The 23308-nt window shown below is 48.4% G+C and overlaps 1 protein-coding gene across 4 annotated transcripts in view; it reads right to left on the bottom strand.

Moving 5' to 3' along the window:
- Nucleotides 1-15398, bottom strand: part of LOC121572360 (myosin-11) — a 45467-nt gene extending 30069 nt beyond the window's left edge. For 3 of the 4 annotated variants that reach the window (XM_041884415.2, XM_041884418.2, XM_041884417.2), the window contains exons 1-4: nt 15102-15398; nt 14949-15011; nt 13793-13855; nt 13597-13680 (exon numbers count right to left, since the gene is read on the bottom strand). In XM_041884415.2, the coding sequence (XP_041740349.2) occupies nt 13597-13680; nt 13793-13855; nt 14949-15011; nt 15102-15297 (406 nt within the window). In that variant the 5' untranslated portion in view covers nt 15298-15398. The remainder of the gene's footprint in view (nt 1-13596; nt 13681-13792; nt 13856-14948; nt 15012-15101) is intronic. The other variant, XM_041884416.2, reaches the window with a different exon arrangement.
- Between the last annotated feature and the right edge of the window lie 7910 nt (nt 15399-23308).

Here is a 23308-nt window from a genome sequence, read left to right as displayed (position 1 = left end):
TAGAAGACGTGTATTGACCTCTTTTGTTCCTAATACCAGATTTGAATTGACGCAACTTAACAGGGAAGCCAGTTTGGATTTGGCTTCACACCAATCACATCAAAAGAAAAACGTAATTGACAGAAACAAATTGAATTGTTGCATCTCGTTATGTTACTGTCCTCCGGCGGCTAGCTAGCTAAAATTGGCCCATTCCTAATTAACCATGGATGGAGATTTGGACTTACTTAATTCTCCTTACTGGCCAATGATTCTGATCCAACCATAAATTCATACATTGTGCCTCTGGCCTGAGAGGATGGAAGTTCAATATGTAGCTAGATGTAGTAGGCTAATGTTAACTAGATGGCTAATTGTTGCCCATTAAGGGAAGTTAGGCTAGCGAGCAAGCATTTTAGCCAGGTAGCCTAGGACAACAAAAACTAAAAGTGTGTACTGTATGACAGAGTCATAGACCGTTTCGGCAAAATGAAAGAGAGATGGCGTTGGCGTTTCTCTACAAGTAGGGTGAGTCAACATGTTTATTCTACTTATGCACACACACACACACACACACACACACCGAAATCAGTACCGTCGACAGCCACATGATATTTAGCTTACGTTGACTGGACAAAATTGTTTTTGGAATCTTTTAGTTTTCACTGTATTAGACTAAGCATAGGTGATTTGATGATGTTGAAATGTTGAAGTTGAAATGATGCTGGAATAGTGGAGGCAGCTCATGTTTTCTTTGCAACTTGCGATAACTCTCCGGTGTTCTAAATCAATAGTTGTTCAGTAGTCCAAAAATGTCGGAAACATTAACTTGATTAACCATACTGTAGGTCATGTAACTTTGTTGCATGCAATATGCTTTGTGGACTCCACCAGACAGATGTTGCTCTCCGGTTTTGTGATTAAACAAAGGTGTGGTTGAATTGATTCTGCCATTGTCTTATTGTCTCGCCCTTAGGCCTATATTTCACAGTGGCAAGGCATATGAACTAACAGGTTATAGAGCAAACAACGCAATTATCACAACACAATCCCCCGACCTCAACCCAATTGAGATGGTTTGGGATGAGTCGGACCGCAGAATGAAGGAAAAGCAGCCAACAAGTGCTCAGCATATGCGGGAACTCCTTCAAGACTGTTGGAAAAGCATTCCAGGTGAATTTGGTTGAGAGAATGCCAAGAGTGTGCAAAGCTGTCATCAAGGCAAAGGGTGGCTATTTGAAGAATCTCAAATATAAAATATATTTTGATTTGTTTAAAACTTTTTTGGTTACTACATGATTCCATATGTGTTATTTCATAGTTTGATGTCTTCACTATTATTCTACAATGTAGAAAATAGTACAAAATAAAGAAAAACCCTTGAATGAGTAGGATGTCACGGTTCAGACAGACGACAAGAGGACCACAATTGCGTCACACCAGAAAGTTTATTTAAACTTAAGGGGAAAGGGATGTAGGGAGTGAGTGAAGGCTCCAGGGGTTATCCCGTCCGATGTGCTGGGTCTGTGCCTCCCCCAGTGGCAGCGTATCGTCCGATGACGCCGGTGGTTGGTGGTCCAGAAGTCCTGGGGGAGGAAACACAGACACAACGGGGCGGAATGAAACCAGGCAGCAGTACAGTTCAAGGGAAATCCAAAATACGTAGTAGCAAGGCAGAAGGCTGGTCAGAGTTACCGGGATTGAAGAGTAGTCAGGAGTCGTAATGGCAGAAGCAGGTCTGGATCTCCTGAGGCAGAAGAGTATCCAAAAACCAGGCAGGTCGGGGTCACAAAACCAGGGTGAGCCAGAAGCGCGAGCAAACAGGTTCCGGGTGTGAGCTTTGCAGACGATCTGACACCGGAGAGCTGAAAGACAGGGCCTAAAATACTGGGAGAGGTTAGTGGGTAATGCAGCGCAGCTGGCAGAGTAATTAGAGCCGAGCAGAGCAGGGACAGGTGGAGCTAGTTAGGCTGAGTAGAGAGAGGGAGGTGAGCAGAGTGGAAGATAGTGGAAACCAATTAAGGTGGTAACCCGGTGGAGTGAGAGGGCTCATGACAGAACCCCCCAAGGGACGGCCCCAGAAGTCCCAAGAGCAACACCACGCCGGGCGGGAGGAGGGGAGCCGGAGGAGGGCTAGAACTCCCTCCGAACGGTCCGAGTGAACGTCCTCATCCTCGGAGGAAGCCGGAGGGCCGTGGTCGGGAGATGGGACAGGTCCCGAGACAGGGTCAGGCACAGGACAGGAAGCCGAGCGGGCCGGACGGTTAGGGACCCCTCTGGGGCGGCCCCTACGGATTGCAGGTTGATCAGGATGCCGTTGGTGGAAAGCGGTGATGAGAGTCCTATCCACAATCCGACTAGCTGGCACCCAGGTCCTTTCCTCAGGTCCATAGCCCTCCCAGTCAATGAGGTACTGGAGACCCCTACCCCTCCGTCTGGACCGAAGCAGGCGGCGGACGGTGTAAACCAGACCACCTTCGACGAGCCGTGGAGGAGGAGGACAAGGCGCAGCAGGGACCAGCGGACTCCTGGGCACAGGCAGGGGCTGCAGCAATCCCGGCTGGGGGCTGGCAGGACGACTTGTGTTGGTTGCAGATGGGGCAGGCTTGGACGAATTCCCGTACATCCTTCCTCAGAGAGGACCACCAGAACCTCTGGGCGAGCAGGTTGTAAGTGCGGGTGGAGCCAGGGTGACAAGCTAGGCGGGAGTCATGTCCCCACTGAACGACCTGGGACCTCAGGTCTTCGGGGACAAAAAGGCGGTCAGCTGGGCAAGTGCTGGGACCTGGCTGGTTACGGAGAGCCTCCAGCACCTGTTCCTCAACAGCCCAGGTCAGAGCTGCAACGATGCAGGGACTTGGCAGAATCGACACAGGGTCCTTGGAGGGTCAGGAGCGGAGTTAGTAGGTACTGGCCGAGGGGGTAGTGCGGCGGCAAGCAAGCAGGTTCGGTGGCAGTCCTCTCCCCCACTCCCTGATCACCCCGGTCACCCAGTCGAGCTGAGGGTTGTGCCGGGCGGAGCCATGGGTAACCCAGGATGAGGGGTTGGCCTGGAGAGGGGAGCAGGTGAAACTGGATAGTTTCTTGATGGTTTCCGGACAGACCCATCGAGACCGGGGCCGTGACATGAGTGACCGATCCGAGTAAGTGTCCGTCCAGTGCCCGGGCAGGAATAGGAGGTGTCAAACGGAGGTTCTCCAGTCCCAGTTGGCGTGCCAGCTTGATGTCCATTATGTTGGCTTCGGCGCCAGAATCCACCAGAGCAGCCAGGGTGTGAGTTGAGTCAGGGAGGCGGAGGTGAACTTGCAGCAGGGGTTTGCGGTCGGAGGACTGGATGGTCATTGAACTCAACCGGACTCCCCCTATGCCCGGTGAGCTTCGGCCCTTTAAAGGGCAGGTTACCACACGATGTCCATCACCTCCACAATAGAGGCAGAGGTTTGAGGTGGAGCGTCGCTGGCGCTCTGCAGGAGTGAGAGAGGCTCGCCCAATCTCCATAGGCTCAGACTGATCAAGCTGACCTGGGTGAGTGGCAGTAGATGACAGGAACCCAGTCGGATCTCTCCGAATGCCGGTAGTAGGTGGACCTTGGCGCCCCCTCTCACGACAGACGGGTCTGTATCCCTCTGTCAATCCTGACAGTCAGTGCGATGGCTTCATCAAGAGTGGAAGGCAGTTCATGGGAGACCAACTCGTCCTTGATATAGTCAGCCAAACTATGGAAGAACGCGTCCACCAACGATGGTGTGTTCCAAGAACTTCGTCTAGCCAGGGTTCGGAAGTCGATGGAATGGTCTGCGACTGTACGTCTGCCTTGTCGAATACTGAACAGTTCACGAGACGCCTCTGCGGTTGGTGAATCCAGGTCAAACACCTTCAGCATCTCCTCAGCAAACAGGTCGAAGGTTGCACATGCGGGGGTTTGACGTTCGAACTCTGCTGTTCCCCAGAGTCGAGCTCGGCCCGTCAGGTGAGTGATGGCATACCCAACTCTAGCCCCCTCCGTGGCGAAGGTCCTTGGCTGCAAGGAGAACTGAAGTCGGCAGCTAGTCAGGAATGGCCGGACCTGGGTTGAATCGCCGTTGAACCGCTCGGGGTTTCCAATCTTGGGTTCCCGGAGCAGCGGCTGCAATGACCGGGGCAGGTAACTCGGGGGCAGGGCTGGTGGGCAGACTGGCTGGGGTCAGGTTGGTGAGGAGTTGAATGATCATGGCGAGTTGTTGTTGCTGCTGCTGGGACTGCTGCTGGTGCTGCTGGAACTGCTGATGCTGTTGGTGGCCGACCTGAAGCAGAGAGGAGATGACGCCGCTCATGCGGCCTAGCTCTCTCTCCAGTGTGTTCCAGGCGTAGCATGGCGGTGGGTTGCTCAGGCTCTTCGGTTTCCATGTCGGGGGAAGTGTGCGCTGAGTCCATGATGGTCAGATCGTACTGTCACGGTTCAGACAGACGACAAGAGGACCACAATTGCGTCACACCAGAAAGTTTATTTAAACTTAAGGGGAAAGGGATGTAGGGAGTGAGTGAAGGCTCCAGGGGTTATCCCGTCCGATGTGCTGGGTCTGTGCCTCCCCCAGTGGCAGCGATGCGTCCGATGACGCCGGTGGTTGGTGGTCCAGAAGTCCTGGGGGAGGAAACACAGACACAACGGGGCGGAATGAAACCAGGCAGCAGTACAGTTCAAGGGAAATCCAAAATACGTAGTAGCAAGGCAGAAGGCTGGTCAGAGTTACCGGGATTGAAGAGTAGTCAGGAGTCGTAATGGCAGAAGCAGGTCTGGATCTCCTGAGGCAGAAGAGTATCCAAAACCAGGCAGGTCCGGGGTCACAAAACCAGGGTGAGCCAGAAGCGCGAGCAAACAGGTTCCGGTGTGAGCTTTGCAGACGATCTGACACCGGAGAGCTGAAAGACAGGGCCTAAAATACTGGGAGAGGTTAGTGGGTAATGCAGCGCAGCTGGCAGAGTAATTAGAGCCGAGCAGAGCAGGGACAGGTGGAGCTAGTTAGGCTGAGTAGAGAGAGGGAGGTGAGCAGAGTGGAAGATAGTGGAAACCAATTAAGGTGGTAACCCGGTGGAGTGAGAGGGCTCATGACATAGGAGTGTCCAAACTTTTGACTGGTACTGTATATGTATATGATGGTGTGTTTGACATTATGGACAGTATATGAATAGTAAAGATGTGTACAGCAGTAGTTATATAGGATGAGCCTTGATTAGAATACAGTATATACATATGAAGTGGAACAGTATGTAAACATTATTAAATGACCAATGTTCAATGACTATGTACATAGGGCAGTAGTCTCTAAGGTGCAGGGTTGAGTACCAGGTGGTAGAGGTCAACTAGTGTTGACTATTTAATAGTCTGATGGCCTCGAGATAGAATCTGTTTTTCAGTCTCTTGGTCCCTGCTTTGATGCACCTGTACGCCTTCTAGATGGTAGCTGTCACGCCCTGGCTCTGGGGACTCTTATATGTTGAGCCAGGGTGTTAGTTTCTATGTTTAGTGTTCTATGTTCATGTTCTAGTTCATGTGTTTCTATGTTGGCCGGGGTGGTTCCCAATCAGAGGCAGCTGTGGCTTGTTGTCTCTGATTGGGAACCATACTTAGGCAGCCTGTTTTGCACTTGTCATTTGTGGGATCTTGTTCCGGAGAGGTTTGTGTTTTGTTAACCTTAGGACTTCACGTATCGTTTTGTTGTTTTGTTATTGTTAATAAGTACTCATTAAAAGATGTACGCATATCACGCTGCGCCTTGGTCTGCTTCTTACGACGATCGTGACAGAAGATCCCACCAAATAAGGACCAAGCAGCATGTCCAGGAGCAAACGCCGGAGGTAACGCTAGTGGATGTCCTCCTCGGTTGGGGGAAGATCACCGAGGAGGAGGCCGCACTAGGTTAGTGGTGCGTGTTCCCAGTACGGCCCAACCTGTTCCTGCTCCCCGCACTAAGTTAGTGGTGCGTGTTCCCAGTACGGCCCAACCCGTTCCTGCTCCCCGCACTAAGTTAGTGGTGCGTGTTCCCAGTCCGGCCCGACCCGTTCCCGCTCCCCGCACTAAGTTAGTGGTGCGTGTTCCCAGTCCGGCCCGGCCTGTTCCTGCCCCTCGCACCAAGCCTGTGGTGCGCGTCGCCAGCCCGGCCCGGCCTGTTCCTGCCCCTCGCACCAAGCCTGTGGTGCGCGTCGCCAGCCCGGCCCGGCCTGTTCCTGCCCCTCGCACCAAGCCTGTGGTGCGCGTCGCCAGCCCGGCCCGGCCTGTTCCTGCCCCTCGCACCAAGCCTGTGGTGCGCGTAGCCAGCCCGGCCCGGCCTGTTCCTGCCCCTCGCACCAAGCCTGTGGTGCGCGTCGCCAGCCCGGCCCGGCCTGTTCCTGCCCCTCGCACCAAGCCTGTGGTGCGCGTCGCCAGCCCGGCCCGGCCTGTTCCTGCCCCTCGCACCAAGCCTGTGGTGCGCGTCGCCAGCCCGGCCCGGCCTGTTCCTGCCCCTCGCACCAAGCCTGTGGTGCGCGTCGCCAGCCCTGCCCGGCCTGTTCCTGCTCCCCGCACCAAGCCAGTGGTGCGCGTCGTCAGCCCGGTCCGGCCCGTTCCTGCTCCCCGCACCAAGCCAGTGGTGCGCGTCGTCAGCCCGGTCCGGCCCGTCCCTGCTCCCCGCACCAAGCCAGTGGTGCGCATCGCCAGCCCGGTCCGGCCGGTTCCTGCTCCCCGCACCAAGCCTGTGGTGCACGTCACCAGCCCGGCCCGGCCTGTTCCTGCTCCCCGCACCAAGCCAGTGGTGCGCGTCGTCAGTCCGGCACAGCCCGTGCCTGTTCCACCGGTGCCTGGTCAGGTACCGGTCAGCTGCTCCACACCGGAGCCTAAGCAATCCGCTCCACCGATGTCCAGTCCAGCTCCAGCCAGCGGGACCAGACCAGGGGCGCTACGGGGGGTTAGCTAGAGAGTGGTGGTCACGCCCGGAGCCGGATCCGCCTCCGAGGCGGAATGCCCACCCGGCCCCTCCCCTGTTGGGTTTAGTTGGCGCGGTCGCAGTCCTCGCCTTTGGGGGGGGGGGGGGTACTGTCACGCCCTGGCTCTGGGGACTCTTATATGTTGAGCCAAGGTGTTAGTTTCTATGTTTAGTGTTCTATGTTCATGTTCTAGTTCATGTGTTTCTATGTTGGCCGGGGTGGTTCCCAATCAGAGGCAGCTGTGGCTTGTTGTCTCTGATTGGGAACCATACTTAGGCAGCCTGTTTTGCACTTGTCATTTGTGGGATCTTGTTCCGGAGAGGTTTGTGTTTTGTTAACCTTAGGACTTCACGTATCGTTTTGTTGTTTTGTTATTGTTAATAAGTACTCATTAAAAGATGTACGCGTATCACGCTGCGCCTTGGTCCATTGCTTACGACGATCGTGACAGTAGCAGGGTCAACAGGCCGTGGCGCGGGTGGCTGAGGTCCTTGATGATCTTTGATGTCCTGGAGGGCAGGCAATGTGCCCCTGGTAATACGTTGGGCTGACCGCACCACCCTCTAGAGAGCCCTGCGGTTGCGGACGATGCAATTACCGTACCAGGCAGTGATACACCCCAACAGGACGCTCTCAATGGTGCATCTGTAGAAGTTTGTGAGGGTCTTTGGGGCCAAGACACATTTCTTCACCACACTGTCTGTGTGGGTGGTCCATTTCAGGTTGTCAGTAATGTGCACGCCAAGGAACTTGAAGCTTTTCACCCTTTCCACTGTCGATGTCAAATCGAATCAAATTTTCTTTGTCACATGCGCCGAATACAACAGGTGTAGACCTTACCGTGAAATGCTTACTTACAAGCCCATAACCAACAATGCAATTCTAAGAAAATAGAGAAGAAAATAGTTACACAATAAAATAACAATAATGAGGCTATATACAGGGGGTACCGGTACCGAGTCAATGTGCAGAGGAACAGGTTAGTTGAGGTCATTTTTACATGTAGGTAGGGGTAAAGTGACTATGCATAGATAATAAACAGCAGTGTAAAAACAAAGGCGGGGTGGCGGGGTCAATGCAAATGGGTCAATGCAAATAGTCCGGGTGGCCATTTGATTAATTGTTCAGCAGTCTTATGGCTTGGGGGTAGAAGCTGTTAAGGAGCCTTTTGGACCTAGACTTGGCGCTCCGGTACATCTTGCCATGCGGTAACAGTAACGAGAGAACAGTCTATGACTTGGGTGACTGGAATCTTTGACAATTTTTTGGGCCTTCCTCTGACACTGCCTAGTATATAGGTCCTGGATGGCAGGAAGCTTGACCCCAGGGATGTACTGGGCCGTACGCACTACCCTCTGTAGCGCCTTACAGTCGGATGCCGATCAGTTTCCATACCAGGCTGTGATGAAACCGGTCAGGATGCTCTTGATGGTGCAGCTGTAGAACTTTTTGAGAATCTGGGGATCCATGCCAAATCTTTTCAGTCTCCTGAGGGGGAAAAAGCATTGTCGTGCCCTCTTCACAACTTTTTTTGGTGTGTTTGGACCATGATAGTTTGTTGGTGATGTGGACACCAAGGAACTTGAAACTCTCGATCCGCTCCACTACAGCCCCGTCGATGTGAATGGGGGAGTGTTCGGCCCATCTTTTCCTGTAGTCCACAATCATCTCCTTTGTCTTGCTCACGTTGAGGGAGAGGTTGTTGTCCTGGCACCACACTGCCAGGTCTCTGACCTCCTCCCTATAGGCTGTCTCATCGTTGTCGGTGATCAGGCCTGCCACCATTATGTCGTCAGCAAATGTAATGATGGTGTTGGAGTCATGCTTGGCCACGCAGTCGTGGGTGAACAGGGAGTACAGGTGGGGACTAAGCATGCACCCCTGAGGGGCCCCTGTGATGAGGATCAGCGTGGCAGATGTGTTGTTGCCTACCCTTACCACCTGGGGGCGGCCCGTCAGGAAGTCCAGGATCCAGTTGCGGAGGGAGGTGTTTAGTCCCAGGGTCCTTAGCCTAGTGATGTGCTTTGTGGGCACTGTGGTGTTGAACGCTGAGCTGTAGTCAATGAACAGCTCTCTTGGTAGATAGTGTGGTCTACAGCTTATCATGAGGTACTCTACCTCAGGCGAGCAATACCTCAAGACTACCTAAATATTAGACATTGTGCACCAGCTGTTATTGACAAAGACACACACCCCCACCCCTTGTCTTAACGGACGTAGCTGTTCTGTCCTTCCGATGCATGGAAAACCCAGCCAACTGTATATTATCTGTGTCGTCGTTCAGCCCCAACTCAGTGAAACATAAGATATTACAGTTTTTAATGTCCCGTTGGTAGGATAGTCTTGAACGGAGCTCATCTAATTTATTCTCCAGTGATTGCACGTTGGCCAATAGAATGGATGGTAGAGGCGGGTTACCCACTTGCCAATGAATTCTCACAAGGCACCTTGATCTGTGCCCCCTGTATTTCCTTATTTTCTTCATGCGAATGACAGGGATTTGGGCCTTGTCCGGGAGAAACAGTATATCCTTCGAGTCAGACTCATTAAAGAAAACATCTTCGTCCAATTTGAGGTGAGTAATCGCTGTTCTGATATCCAGAAGCTCTTTTCGGTCATAAGAGACAGTAGCATCAACATTATGTACAAAATAAGTTACAAACAATGTGAAAAAACACACAAAAGCCCGTAAAAAGGCAGCCATCCCCTCCGGCGCCATCCTTTCTCGGATGGGGATGTGCTCCTGAAGTCCACGATCAGCTCCTTCATTTTGTTGATGTTTAGGGAGAGGTTAATTTCCTGGCACCACTCCGCCAGGGCCCTACAGCGACGTAGGCTGTCTCGTCATTGTTGGTAATCAGGCCTACCACTGCTGTGTCGTCTGAAAACTTGATGATTGTGTCATGAGCCCTCTCACTCCACCGGGTTACCACCTTAATTTGCTTCCACTCTGCTCACCTCCCTCTCTCTACTCAGCCTAACTAGCTCCACCTGTCCCTGCTCTGCTCGGCTCTAATTACTCTGCCAGCTGCGCTGCATTACCCACTAACCTCTCCCAGTATTTAAGGCCCTGTCTTTCAGCTCTCCGGTGTCAGATCGTCTGCAAAGCTCACACCCGGAACCTGTTTGCTCGCGCTTCTGGCTCACCCTGGTTTTGTGACCCCGGACCTGCCTGTTTTTTGGATACTCTTCTGCCTCAGGAGATCCAGACCTGCTTCTGCCATTACGACTCCTGACTACTCTTCAATCCCGGTAACTCTGACCAGCCTTCTGCCTTGCTACTACGTATTTTGGATTTCCCTTGAACTGTACTGCTGCCTGGTTTCATTCCGCCCTGTTGTGTCTGTGTCTCCCCCCCCCCAGGACTTCTGGACCACCCACCACCGGCTTCATGGGACGCATCGCTGCCACTGGGGGGGGCACAGACCCAGCGCATTGGACGGGATCCCTGTTACCCCTGGAGCCTTCATTCACTCCCTACTTCCCTTTTCCCTTAAGTTTAATAAACTTTCTGGTGTGACGCAATTGTGGTCCTCTGGTCGTCTGTCTGAACCGTGACAGATTGAGTTGGAGACGTGCGTGGCCATGAAGTCATGGGTGAACAGGGAGCACAGGAGGGGGCTGAGCATGCACTCTTCCGGGGCCCCCGTGTTGAGGATCAGAGTAGCAGAGGTGTTGTTGCCTACCTTCACCACCTGGGGTCGGCCCGTCAGGAAGTCCAGGACCCAGTTGCACAGGGCGGGGTTCGGACCCAGGGCCCCAAGCTTAGTGACGAGCTTAGAGGGCACTATTGTGTTGGAGGATGAGCTGTAGTCAATGAACAGCATTCGTACACAGGTATTTCTCTTGTCCAGAAGGGATAGGCAGTGTGCGTTGGCGTCAACGGTAGATCTGTTGGGGCAGTATGCAAATTGTAGTGGGTCCAGGTTGTCGGGTAAGGTGGAGGTGATATGATCCTTAACTAGCCTCTCAAAGCACTTTCCTGATAACAGAATAGTCATTAAGTTCAGTTACCTTCGCTTTCTTCAGTACAAGAACAATGGTGGACATCTTGAAGCAAGTGGGGACAACAGACTGGGATAGGGAGTGATTAAATGTCCGTAAACACTCCAGCCAGCTGGTCTGCACATGCCCTGAGGACGCAGCTTGGGATGCCGTCTGGGCCGACAGCCATGCGAGGTTTAACACGCTTAAATGTCTTACTCAGGTCGGCCACGGAGAACGAGGGCTCACAGTCGGCGGCACTGTGTTTTCCTCAAAGCGGGCAAAGAAGGTGTTTAGCCTGTCCAGGAGCAAGGTGTCAGTGATCGTGACATGGCTGGCTTTCCCTTTATAATCTGTTATGGTCTGGAGTCCCTGCCACATATGTCTCGTGTCTGAGGTGTTGAATTGCGACTCCACTTTGTCTCTGTACTGACATTTTTCCTGTTTTATTGCCTTACGGGGGGCATAGCTAGACTGTTTATACTTGTCCATGTTCCCAGTCACCTTGCTGTGGTTAAATGCGGTGGTTCGCGCTTTCAGTTTTGCGCGAATGCTGACATCTATCCACAGGGTTTTGTTTGGATAAGTTTCTAATCGTCACAGTGGGAACAACATCCTCTATGCACTTCCTGATGAACTCAGTCACAGAGTCAGTGTACACATCAATCCTATTCTGGAACATATCCCATTCCGCATGATCAAAACAATCTTGAAGCATAAATTCCGATTGGTCAGACCAACGTTGAACAGTCCTTACCCGGGCACTTCCTGTTTAAGTTTCTGCCTATAGGAGGGGATGAGCAGAATGAAGGCGTGATCTGATTTGCCGAAGGGAGGGCGAGGCAGGGCCTTGTAGCCAACCCGGAAGGGGAAGTAGCGCAGTAGATGTGTTGATAAAACTTTGGTAGCTTTTTCCTAAGATTTGCTTTATTAAAGTCTCCAACTACAATAAATGTGGCCTCAGGATATGCGGTTTCCAGTTTGCACAAAGTTCAGTGTAGTTCTTTCAGAGCAATCACGGTGTTGGCTTGAGGGGGAATATACATGGCCTGACGATGACTGAAGATAATTCTCTCGGGAGGTAATGTGGACGGCATTTGATGGTGACATATGCCAGATTGGGAGAACAAAAGGACTTGAATTACTGTACGTTACCACAATCACACCATGAGTAGTTAATCATGAAACATATATCTCCGCCTTTCTTTTTCCTGGAGAGTTCTTTCTTCCTGTCCACGCGCTGTACGGAGAACCCCGCTGGCTGAATGGAGGAGGACAGTACATCCGGAGAGAGCCATATTCCGTGAAACAGAGTGTGTTACAGTCCCTGATGTCTCTCTGGAAGCAGATCTTCGCCCTGAGCTCATCTACTTTATTGTCCAGGGACTGAACATTAGCGAGTAATATACTCGGAAGAGGTGGATAGTATGCACGCCTCCTGAGTCAGACTTAAAGCCCACTCTTCTTCATCGAAGGCGTCTTGGAGCAGCCCCTGGGATCAGTAGAACTGCCTCAGGGGGTACAAAAAAAGGATTCAATTCAGGAAAGTCTAATTTCTGGTCAAAATGCTGGTGAGGTGACCGCCAAAACTATTTTGGGCTGTAGGTAATAAATACAGATGAGTTGCGCTGTTACCCACAACATTTTTCAGAGAAATCAAATGATGATATCGCCTTCATAATATTCAGCACTGCATGCGCTTTCTGTCCACATGGGCACCGTTGGGAACACCCCGTGCTGTGTGGTGATTGGCTCGTGATTGTCTAGTGTCGAAGGAGGTTGAACCAACGAGACCATCAGATTCTCCAGGAGAATTTCAACCAACAGCCTCCAACACACTTCCGACATGCTCCGAATTTGTATTCACAAGTAAATATATAGTTCATATATATTTACTTCTAGCCGAGTCAGCTAGAAGTAAATCTCCCTTTAGGGATAGCAGGGATCCAAGCACTTAAACTTTTACTGCAGTGGGCTAAATCAGGGTTACACAGAGTGATTCTTGGTAGTCTTAAACAAACCTGTACCATGTCAGATATAGAGTTGAAATGTATTACATTTTGAGTTTGCATCAGAAGAAGACTGAAATATAACAAAACTGTTTGACATTGAAACACAGGATTTTCGCCGTTAAATAAAATGGTGCAGAGAGAAAAATTTGATGTTTTATAATGCTATTCTACACATTTGTCATGAGGCTAAGAGGAAATGTTGTAGTTTTAAAGCTAATTTCCTGCTATTCTATACATTTTGCCATGAGGCTGAAAGGAAATTGTGCAGGTTTTGCTATCATATGCTATGTGAGTTTTGCTATCATATGCTATGTGAGTTTTGCTATCATATGCTATGTGAGTTTTGCTATCATATGCTATGTGAGTTTTGCTATCATATGCTATCTGGGGGCCCCCCAACCTCCAGCCCTGGGACACTGGCCCTGCATGCCCCTTCAGTAATCCAGCCCTGTTTATGAACACCCAATTCAACTTTAGAGTGCACAGATTATTTGGTATCTAACTTTACAAATTGATACTGGCCGTTGAATCTGGTGTTGAATCGCCACCATTCGTCAACACCCAGTGATCTACTACGCACAGCCGACATTTGTTATGTTGTATCTTTCCTTTTAAAGAACATAACCAAAAACACCACACCAGCTCTCACACATTTTCATTAGTTCATAATTTCTTATCTTACCTGCATTCTCTTTCTTCAGTTCCTCCACCTGATTCTCATTGGCTGTCGCTCTGGTTTCCAGGGCTGACAATTCTACTGATTGGCCTTGAATTATATAAATATCATTGATAATGCATGTCAACTTCCAGAAGCAATAGGCAATATCCAGTACAGAGCTGTGTATTTTTCTATTGAACATTATGTCATTAGCTATTACCTGCATTCTCTTTCTCCAGTTCAGCTACCTGCCTCTCACGTGAACTCAGTCTGTCCTTCAAGGCTAAAATCACAAAGTAGGAAAATAAGAGTGAATCATGTGAGTTTATACTGTACAAGTCCTGTCCTTTCATTACATGCATTCCCTTTCTTTAGTTCCTCCACCTGTCTGTCACTGGCTGTCTTATCACTGAACAGGTCAATCCTGTTCAGGTAAAGCATGGTAAATAAAATGTTTTAGCCACCTACATTCTTTCCTTTCAGTTCCTCCAGCTGGCTCTCATTTAGACACGTGCACAGATAGGGCTTAACCAGTGCCCGAGCACATGCTCTTTTGCCCTCCTATGAAAAAGTGCCCTTGCAGCATAATGGAGTTTTTGTCTTTTATTCATAGCTTTTTTTGTTAAATTTCGAGGCCTTTTACATTGTATGTATTTTAAATGTAACTAATTGCACATCAAACTAACACATTGCACATCAAACTGACTTCTGCATGCAGTGACCACTGGCTACGGGCGCTGGGCGGAGAGTTTGAATGCTGAAAGTACGCTACTTTTGAGTTGGATCTGTCATACGTCTCTCATTGTTAGGGACAGAGAAGGGGGCAATTCGACTGCTTGAGGCAGATGTCAGCAGCAGAACAACACAAATCAAGTAAAAACGAGTTTGCTTCTAACTAGCTAGTTAACTAGCTAGCAGATTTACATCATCATTTGCTATGATCAGCTGATAGCCATTCTTTTCCCGATGTCAATCATCGCTAGTCGTCTCTAGTTAGTAGGCCTAGGAGTCACTGGTAATACCTTCCTTACAATGTGTGATGACAAGTGAGTGTTATAGAAAATAAATAGGCCTATACATTTAGACATTTTGGATACAGAGGCAGTTGGTAGGACTATGTTGTGAATTCCGAGTTATACATTTCTTTTTTTGCCCTTTTTATTTTAAGCACCTGCCCTCCCCAAATGTCTATGCATGCCCCTTCTCTCACTGGCTGTCAATTTGGAGTTCAAGGCTAAACCATGAAAATAATTGATTTCATTATGTAATGATCTTGGTGCTAGGTACCACCCTGCAAGAGTTTGTGAAAAGGCATTTAGAAAAAGTAACTTTTTAATGCCCAGTATTGTAGCAAATATCCTACATTTGATAATGACCTGCTGTCGTGTTCGTCAGTTCCTCCAACTTGATCTTACTGGCTTTCAATTTGGCATCCAGGACTAAAATAGCATGAAAATAAATTACTAAATTTGATCAATCATCTTTCATTACTTGCCTTCTCCCTCTATGTATGTGTATTATTACAGTACCTTCATTATTTTTCTCCACCCTATCCACTCTTCTTATTGTGGTGTCGAGTGTAGTTTTCAGAATCTTAATCTCATCCCATAGATGGTCAAGGGTAAGGAATGGAGTATTCTGGTCAATCCCTTCTCCACTCTCTCCCTTGGCCCATGCCCCAAACAGACAGAACAGAAACACCAGCAAAGCTACAGCACCCCTCATCCCTTCAATAGGTAATGTTGTCTGTTAATAGTAGTAGTAGTAGTGGTGGTTTTAGTAGTAGTAGTAGTAGTAGTAGTAGTAGTAGTAGTAGTAGTAGTAGTAGTAAATGTAAATGTAAATGTAGTAGTAGTAGTAGTAGCACAACCTGTTGTCTGTGAGGCTCAGTCCCAATCTTTATACACACAAAATTCTAAGGGGCATTTCTAGGCAGAAAACAATAACCGGGGGGCAAAGGGGACCAAGAACCAGTCATGGGTGCCAATGGGAAATCAGCCAATTGTTTCTAAAGTTGATTTAAACTTCGAAATATTGTATGGAATAACTGGTTCAAATGTTAATTTGTTTATGTTCCTAATCTATTCAAATAAATAAATCTGAAAATGAACATAGGGAAATATTCAAGTTAGATATATGTTCAGTGGTAACTCATTGGCATTGAATAATTATCAACCAACTGGAATGATAGTGTTACTTTGTCTTTCTTCTTTTAATCACTGATCTGATTCTGAAATGGTTAGGTTGGTGAAAGCAATGACTGGGAACCTGGAAACCAACAATGCCTTCACCAATTCTCTAATGTAGAGCTAACATGGCCCTATTTCAACTAATTGTAATAATGCACAGATGAAGTTAGACCTTTTGTATTTGTATTGTAGTGTCTGAAGGTCTATTGATTTTGCTGATGTTTGCAAATGGTGTAATAGATGAACTTTACTCTGCTTTGCTGAAGCATTTGGAAAAGCATTGCTACATAGGTTTCTTGGAATAGAGGACATTTGGAGATATGTGAAAGCCGGGGATTGGTTTATTAAAATCACGCCATACTATGTCACATAGGATATAAATACTGTGTCTTAAACAAAGGACTGAGAGAGAGACAACATATTGGATCAACAGATTGGCCGTTTCTCTCCAGATATAACTGCAGATATCTGTAAATTAATACTGTGAACTTTGATACAATAAATCTTTATAATCAAAGAACAGTGTAAGCGGACTTCTTATCATCACAGCATAATTAGCAACGCTGTCTTGGACACCACAGTATTTATTAAGGATCACATGACATTACATTTCATAACACTTTACCCAATACATTTAGTGTGTTCCCTCAGGGCACTACTCCACTATCACATATTTACAATACAACATTCACGTGTATACGTGTGTGTAGAGTGCGTGTCATATCATGTGTATGTGTGTCTGTGCCTGTGTGTGTGTCTCTCTTCACTGTCCCCGCTGTTCCATAAGGTGTATTTTTTATCTGTTTTTATTTTATTTGATTCTACTGCTTGTCAGTTACCTGATATGGAATAGAGTTCCATGTAGCCATGGCTCTATGTAGTACTGCGCGCCTCCCATAGTCTGTTCTTGACTTGGGGATTGTGAAGAGACCTTTGGTGTTATGTCTTGTGGGGTATGCATGGGTGTCCGAGCTGTGTGCTAGTAGTTTAAACAGACACCTCTGTGCATTCAGCATGACAACACTTCTTACAAAAACAAGTAATGATGAAGTCAATCTCTCCTCCACTTTGAGACATGCATATTAATAATGTTAGCTCTCCGTGTACATTTAAGGGCCAGCCGTGCTGCCCTGTTCTGAGCCAATTGTAGTTTTTGCACCTGACCACACGACTGAAAAGTGGTCCAGGTGCGACAAAACTAAAGCCTGTAGGACCTGCCTTGTTGATAGTGTTGTTAAATAGGCAAGACAGACTTCTCCCCATTTTAGCTACTGTTGTATCGACATGCTTTGACTATGACAGTTTACAATCCAGGGTTACTCCAAGCAGTTTAGTCACCTCAACTTGCTCAATTTCCACATTATTTATTACAAGATTTAGTTGAGGTTAAGGGTTTAGTGAATGATTTGTCCCAAATACAATGCTTTTAGTTTTTGAAATATTTAGGACTAATGTCACGATCGTTGACTGAAGACACGGACCAAGGCGCAGCGTGATAAGCGTACATTTTTAATTAGTACTTAACACACGAACAAAAACAACAAACGATACGTGAAGTCCTGAGGTTACACAACACAAACCTTTACGGAACAAGATCCCACCAATGAACTGGAGCCAACAGGCTGCCTAAGTATGGTCCCCAATCAGAGACAACGAGCTACAGCTGTCTCTGATTGGGAACCACCCTAGCCAACAAAGATCAAAATGATCTAGAACAAAAACATAGAAAACACAACATAGAAAATCCACACCCTGGCTCAACATTTAAGAGTGTTGTTTGTGTGGCGACCGCGCCACACAAACACAACAGGGAGGGGCCGGGTGGGCATTCCGCCTCGGAGGCGGATCCGGCTCCGGGCGCGACCACCACTCTCTCTCCACCCCCCCGTTGCGCCCTTGGTCTGGTCTGGCCCCGCTGGCCGGAGCTGGACTGGACACCGGTGGAGCGGATTGCTCTGGCTCCGGAGTGGATCCGCTGACTGGAGTTGGACCGGACCCCGGTGGAGCGGATTGCTCTGGCTCCGGAGTGGAGCAGCTGACCGGTGCCGGACCAGGCACCGGTGGAACAGGCACGGGCCGTGCCGGACTGGACACACGCACCACTGGCTTGGTGCGGGGAGCAGGAACGGGCCGAACCGGGCTGACGACGCGCACCACTGGCTTGGTGCGGGGAGCAGGAACGGGACGGACCGGGCTGACGACGCGCACCACTGGCTTGGTGCGGGGAGCAGGAACGGGCCGGACCGGTTGACGACGCCGCACCACTGGCTTGGTGCGGGGGACAGGAACAGGCCGGCCGGGCTGACGACGCCGCACCACTGGCTTGGTGCGGGGAGCAGGAACGGGCCGGACCGGGCTGGCGACGCGCACCACTGGCTTGGTGCGAGGGACAGGAACCGGCCGGACCGGGCTGGCGACGCGCACCACTGGCTTGGTGCGAGGGACAGGAACAGGCCGGACCGGGCTGGCGACGCGCACCACTGGCTTGGTGCGAGGGACAGGAACAGGCCGGACTGGGCTGGCGACGCGCACCACTGGCTTGGTGCGGGGAGCCGGAACGGGCCGGGCCGGACTGTGGAGGCAGACTGGAGGTCTGGAGCGGAGAGCTGACACAACCCGTCCTGGCTGAATGCCTATTTCCACACAATATGTGTGAGGCATCAGCACAGGACGTACAGGGCTGTGCACTCGTACTGGCGCCACAGCACGTGGCACTGGCGCAGGATATACGGGACCGAGGAGGGGTACTGGAGGCCACGAGCGTTGAGCCGGCACACCCCGTCCTGGCTGCATGCCCACCTTAGCACGACACGTGCGTGGTGCTAGCACAGGACGTACAGGACTGTGCCGGAACACTCGCGGCACAGTACGTGGCTCCGCCAACCACCCTTTTAGCCCCCCCCAAAAAAAATATTGGGGCTCTCTCTCGGGCTTCCTCCTCGGCCGGTACCCTCTGCGTTGCCGCTGCTCCTCTCTGTAGCGCGCCTCCACAGTCTCCTCTCTTGTCTGGGCATTCACCTTTGCCCATGGCCCTTTCCCCGCGAATATCTCCTCCCAAGACCACCATTTGCCCACCTGCGACATCGCCATCTTCTCCTCCTGGGCACGCTGCTTGGTCCTCTTAGGGTGGGATCTTCTGTCACGATCGTTGACTGAAGACACGGACCAAGGCGCAGCGTGATAAGCGTACATTTTTAATTAGTACTTAACACACTAACAAAAACAACAAACGATACGTGAAGTCCTGAGGTTACACAACACAAACCTTTACGGAACAAGATCCCACCAATGAACTGGAGCCAACAGGCTGCCTAAATATGGTCCCCAATCAGAGACAACGAGCTACAGCTGTCTCTGATTGGGAACCACCCTGGCCAACAAAGATCAAAACGATCTAGAACAAAAACATAGAAAACACAACATAGAAAATCCACACCCTGGCTCAACATTTAAGAGTCCCCAGAGCCAGGACGTGACAACTAACTTATCCCTTGCCACCCATTCTGAAACAAACTGCAGCTCTTTGTTGCAGTGATTTCACTCGCTGTAGTAGCTGATGTGTATAGTGTTGAGTCATCCACATACATAGACAAACTGGCTTTACTCAAGGCCAGTGGCATGTCATTAATAAAGATTGAAAAAAGTAAGGGGCCTAGACAGCTGCCCTGGGGAAATCCTGATTCTACCTGGATTATGTTGCAAAGGCTTCCATTAAAGAACACCCTCTGTGTTCTGTTAGAAAGGTAACTATTTATCCACAATATAGCAAGGGTGTAAAGCCATAACACATACATTTTTCCATTAGCAGACTATGATCGATAACGTCAAAAGCATCACTGAAGTCTAACAAAACAGCTCCCACAATATTTGTATAATCCATTTCCAGTGTTGTAGTACTGGAGACCGGTCTCGGTCTCGAGTCCGATCTCGAGACCACATATTGAGTGTCTCGGTCTTGTCTCAGTGTTGGATACATATGTACTCGGTCTTGACTCGGTCTCGGACATTGAGGACTCATAATTTCCTCCGGAGACCAGCCGAGACCAGCAGAGTAAAAAACTAATAATTATCAGCTTCCATTCAGTCAAATATATACACTCCTTTCTTGAAACATTAATATCTTAAAAACCTTTATATCTATTATAGACATGTTTGCGCAGTGGCAAACCTATAGACCTTCAGTGTGTGACAGGTTTGTGATTATGAAAGGACAGCAACCGTAAAACCAGCGCATTCATGTAGGAGAGTGCACTTTTCGTAAAACACAAAAGGGCCAGTGGTGTAGTGGAGGGTATACGCAGGTGTAAGCCGTATACCCACTTTTATGTCAGTGGGCATTGCTTATACTCACTTCTTAACCCCTACTGATGCATATCAAAGTAGTGTAGTGGAAGTATACGACTTATCAATTATGTAGTACAATAGAGAAATCATGTACAAAGTAGCCTACACAATCGCAAAGCACGTGAAATATATTCACATGTGCGCAGCACACATAGCCTAGTTTCAGCGGAATGTCATCTGCAGGCAGCAAGAGTTTTCAGCTCTCAACTGGTTTTGGCATGGAGCAGCTCACAGAAGAATGACATTGGTAGCAGGTAAGGTAGGAAAGATGTTTCTACTTATGATATCTACCAGTAAATGCAAACTAAGGCAACAAGGGGTATGCAAACCAGGTATTGAAAAAGTTTAGTCCAAAGTGTTGGTTAGTAGGCTATTTGTGATGTGCAATTGTCATCATGTGCTGTTTGCATCAGGGGTTTAGACATGGATGGGCCTGGGTAGACAGAGGCCCACCCACTGGGTAGCCAGGTACTGACAGGCCCACCAAATCAGATTGATGTGGTTTAAGCATTTTTGTGGACTTAGTTTCAAATGAATGGACCATCAAATGTTTATTTTACATTTTTTTTTTGTGATTTTGAGAGTGAAAATCTGAAAAATCTATAGGAAAACTGATAAATGTTTGGCAAAATTACGGTATACCCACTTCTCCAGGCACCACTACACCACTGCATAGGGCTGATGGGAAGAGAGCAGTCAAACACAGCATGATGTTAAATGATAAGCAATCCATAAGCTCTGACATAATAAGCCAGTAGGTACCAATCATAAGAATGCAAAAACACAACCATTAAGCATTTCCCAATCACAATTTACAACTAATACTTCCCATTGCAAAAAAAATATTTCACGTTTAGAACACAAAGTAACCATTGACCTAAAGTTTAAAGTGGAACTGACAGCGTTTTAACTACTTTGCAGATATGAAACAAACAATCATAATATCAGTCAAAAATATAAAATACCCAGTTTATGCTACAAAGCCAACTTTATACGAGGTTTTAAAAATAGGTTCTAATTGACTCAACGTTCCATGACGTACACTAAGGCATTGTTGGCAGAATAGATGGATGCAGTTCAATGCATGATTAATATAATTCACCAATACAATTATTGGTAGTCCAAAAAATATTGCTATCAGGTTGTAATACACATCTGGCCTGGTACATTGTTTGCTGCCTCCATTCGGGTTGCACTGTTTCAGTTTAAATTACTCAATATTCTGGACAAAAACTGATTAATGTAACTAAGGCTGGGAATGTCAATACAATCAAACTAGGAAGGGCAATGATCACAAGTCAGTCATAACGTGGCTAATGGGCTAGCGTATCTATTTATGTAGCAAGCTAAAAACACGGAGACGTTAGCTAGATAGCTAGCTGCTAGGAGTATGTCATGCCATTGGAGGAGTGACTGACTGACTATACAGTGAGGGAAAAAAGTATTTGATCCCCTGCTGATTTTGTACGTTTGCCCACTGACAAAGACATGATCAGTCTATAATTTTAATGGTAGGTTTATTTGAACAGTGAGAGACAGAATAACAACAAAAACATCCAGAAAAACGCATATCAAAAATGTTATTAATTGATTTGCATTTTAATGAGGGAAATAAGTATTTGACCCCTCTGCAAAACATGACTTAGTACTTGGTGGCAAAACCCTTGTTGTCAATCACAGAGGTCAGACGTTTCTTGTAGTTGGCCACCAGGTTTTCACACATCTCAGGAGGGATTTTGTCCCACTCCTCTGACATTTGGTAACTCGAACCTTCAACTCCCTCCACAGATTTTCTATGGGATTAAGGTCTGGAGACTGGCTAGGCCACTCCAGGACCTTAATGTGCTTCTTCTTGAGCCACTCCTTTGTTGCCTTGGCCGTGTGTTTTGGGTCATTGTCATGCTGGAATACCCATCCACGACCCATTTCAATGCCCTGGCTGAGGGAAGGAGGTTCTCACCCAAGATTTGACGGTACATGGCCCCGTCCATCGTCCCTTTGATGCGGTGAAGTTGTCCTGTCCCATTAGCAGAAAAACACCCCCAAAGCATAATGTTTCCACCTCCATGTTTGACGGTGGGGATGGTGTTCTTGGGGTCATAGACAGCATTCCTCCTCCAAACACGCCGAGTTGAGTTGATGCCAAAGAGCTCGATTTTGGTCTCATCTGAACACAACACTTTCACCCAGTTCTCTTCTGAATCATTCAGATGTTCATTGGCAAACTTCAGACGGGCCTGTATATGTGCTTTCTGGAGCAGGGGGACCTTGCGGGCGCTGCAGGATTTCAGTCCTTCATGGCGTAGTGTGTTACCAATTGTTTTCTTGGTGACTATGGTCCCAGCTGCCTTGAGATCATTGACAAGATCCTCCTGTGTAGTTCTGGGCTGATTCCTCACCGTTCTCATGATCATTGCAACTCCACGAGGTGAGATCTTGCATGAAGCCCCAGGCCGAGGGAGATTGACAGTTATTTTGTGTTTCTTCCATTTGCGAATAATCGCACCAACTGTTGTCACCTTCTCACCAAGCTGCTTGGCGATGGTCTTGTAGCCCATTCCAGCCTTGTGTAGGTCTACAATCTTGTCCCTGACATCCTTGGAGAGCTCTTTGGTCTTGGTCATGGTGGAGAGTTTGGAATCTGATTGATTGATTGCTTCTGTGGACAGGTGTCTTTTATACAGGTAACAAGCTGAGATTAGGAGCACTCCCTTTAAGAGTGTGCTCCTAATCTCAGCTCGTTACCTGTATAAAAGACACCTGGGAGCCAGAAATCTTTCTGATTGAGAGGGGGTCAAATACTTATTTCCCTCATTAAAATGCAAATCAATTTATAACATTTTTGACATGCGTTTTTCTGGATTTTTATGTTGTTATTCTGTCTCTCACTGTTCAAATAAACCTATCATTAAAATTATAGACTGATCAATTCTTTGTCAGTGGGCAAACGTACAAAATCAGCAGGGGATCAAATGCTTTTTTCCCTCACTGTACATCTCTAGCTATGCACAGTATGTTTAAAAAAGGTATAATCTTCGTAAATGACATCATCGGTAGGACTGGTGGAGTTATGTCGCACATGCAGCTAACAAAAACATATGGAAATGTCTGCTCTACCCAAAATTACAACCAAATAATTGCAGCATTACCGCAAAAGTGGAAGAGGAAAGTGGAAGGTGGAGAAAGTAAGGAACTTGTCTGTC

Source organism: Coregonus clupeaformis, chromosome 18, assembly GCF_020615455.1.
Source record: "Coregonus clupeaformis isolate EN_2021a chromosome 18, ASM2061545v1, whole genome shotgun sequence".
NCBI classification, from domain to species: domain Eukaryota; kingdom Metazoa; phylum Chordata; class Actinopteri; order Salmoniformes; family Salmonidae; genus Coregonus; species Coregonus clupeaformis.
The sequence above is the reverse complement of the archived record's forward strand: the minus strand, read 5'-3'. Positions and strand labels throughout refer to the sequence as shown.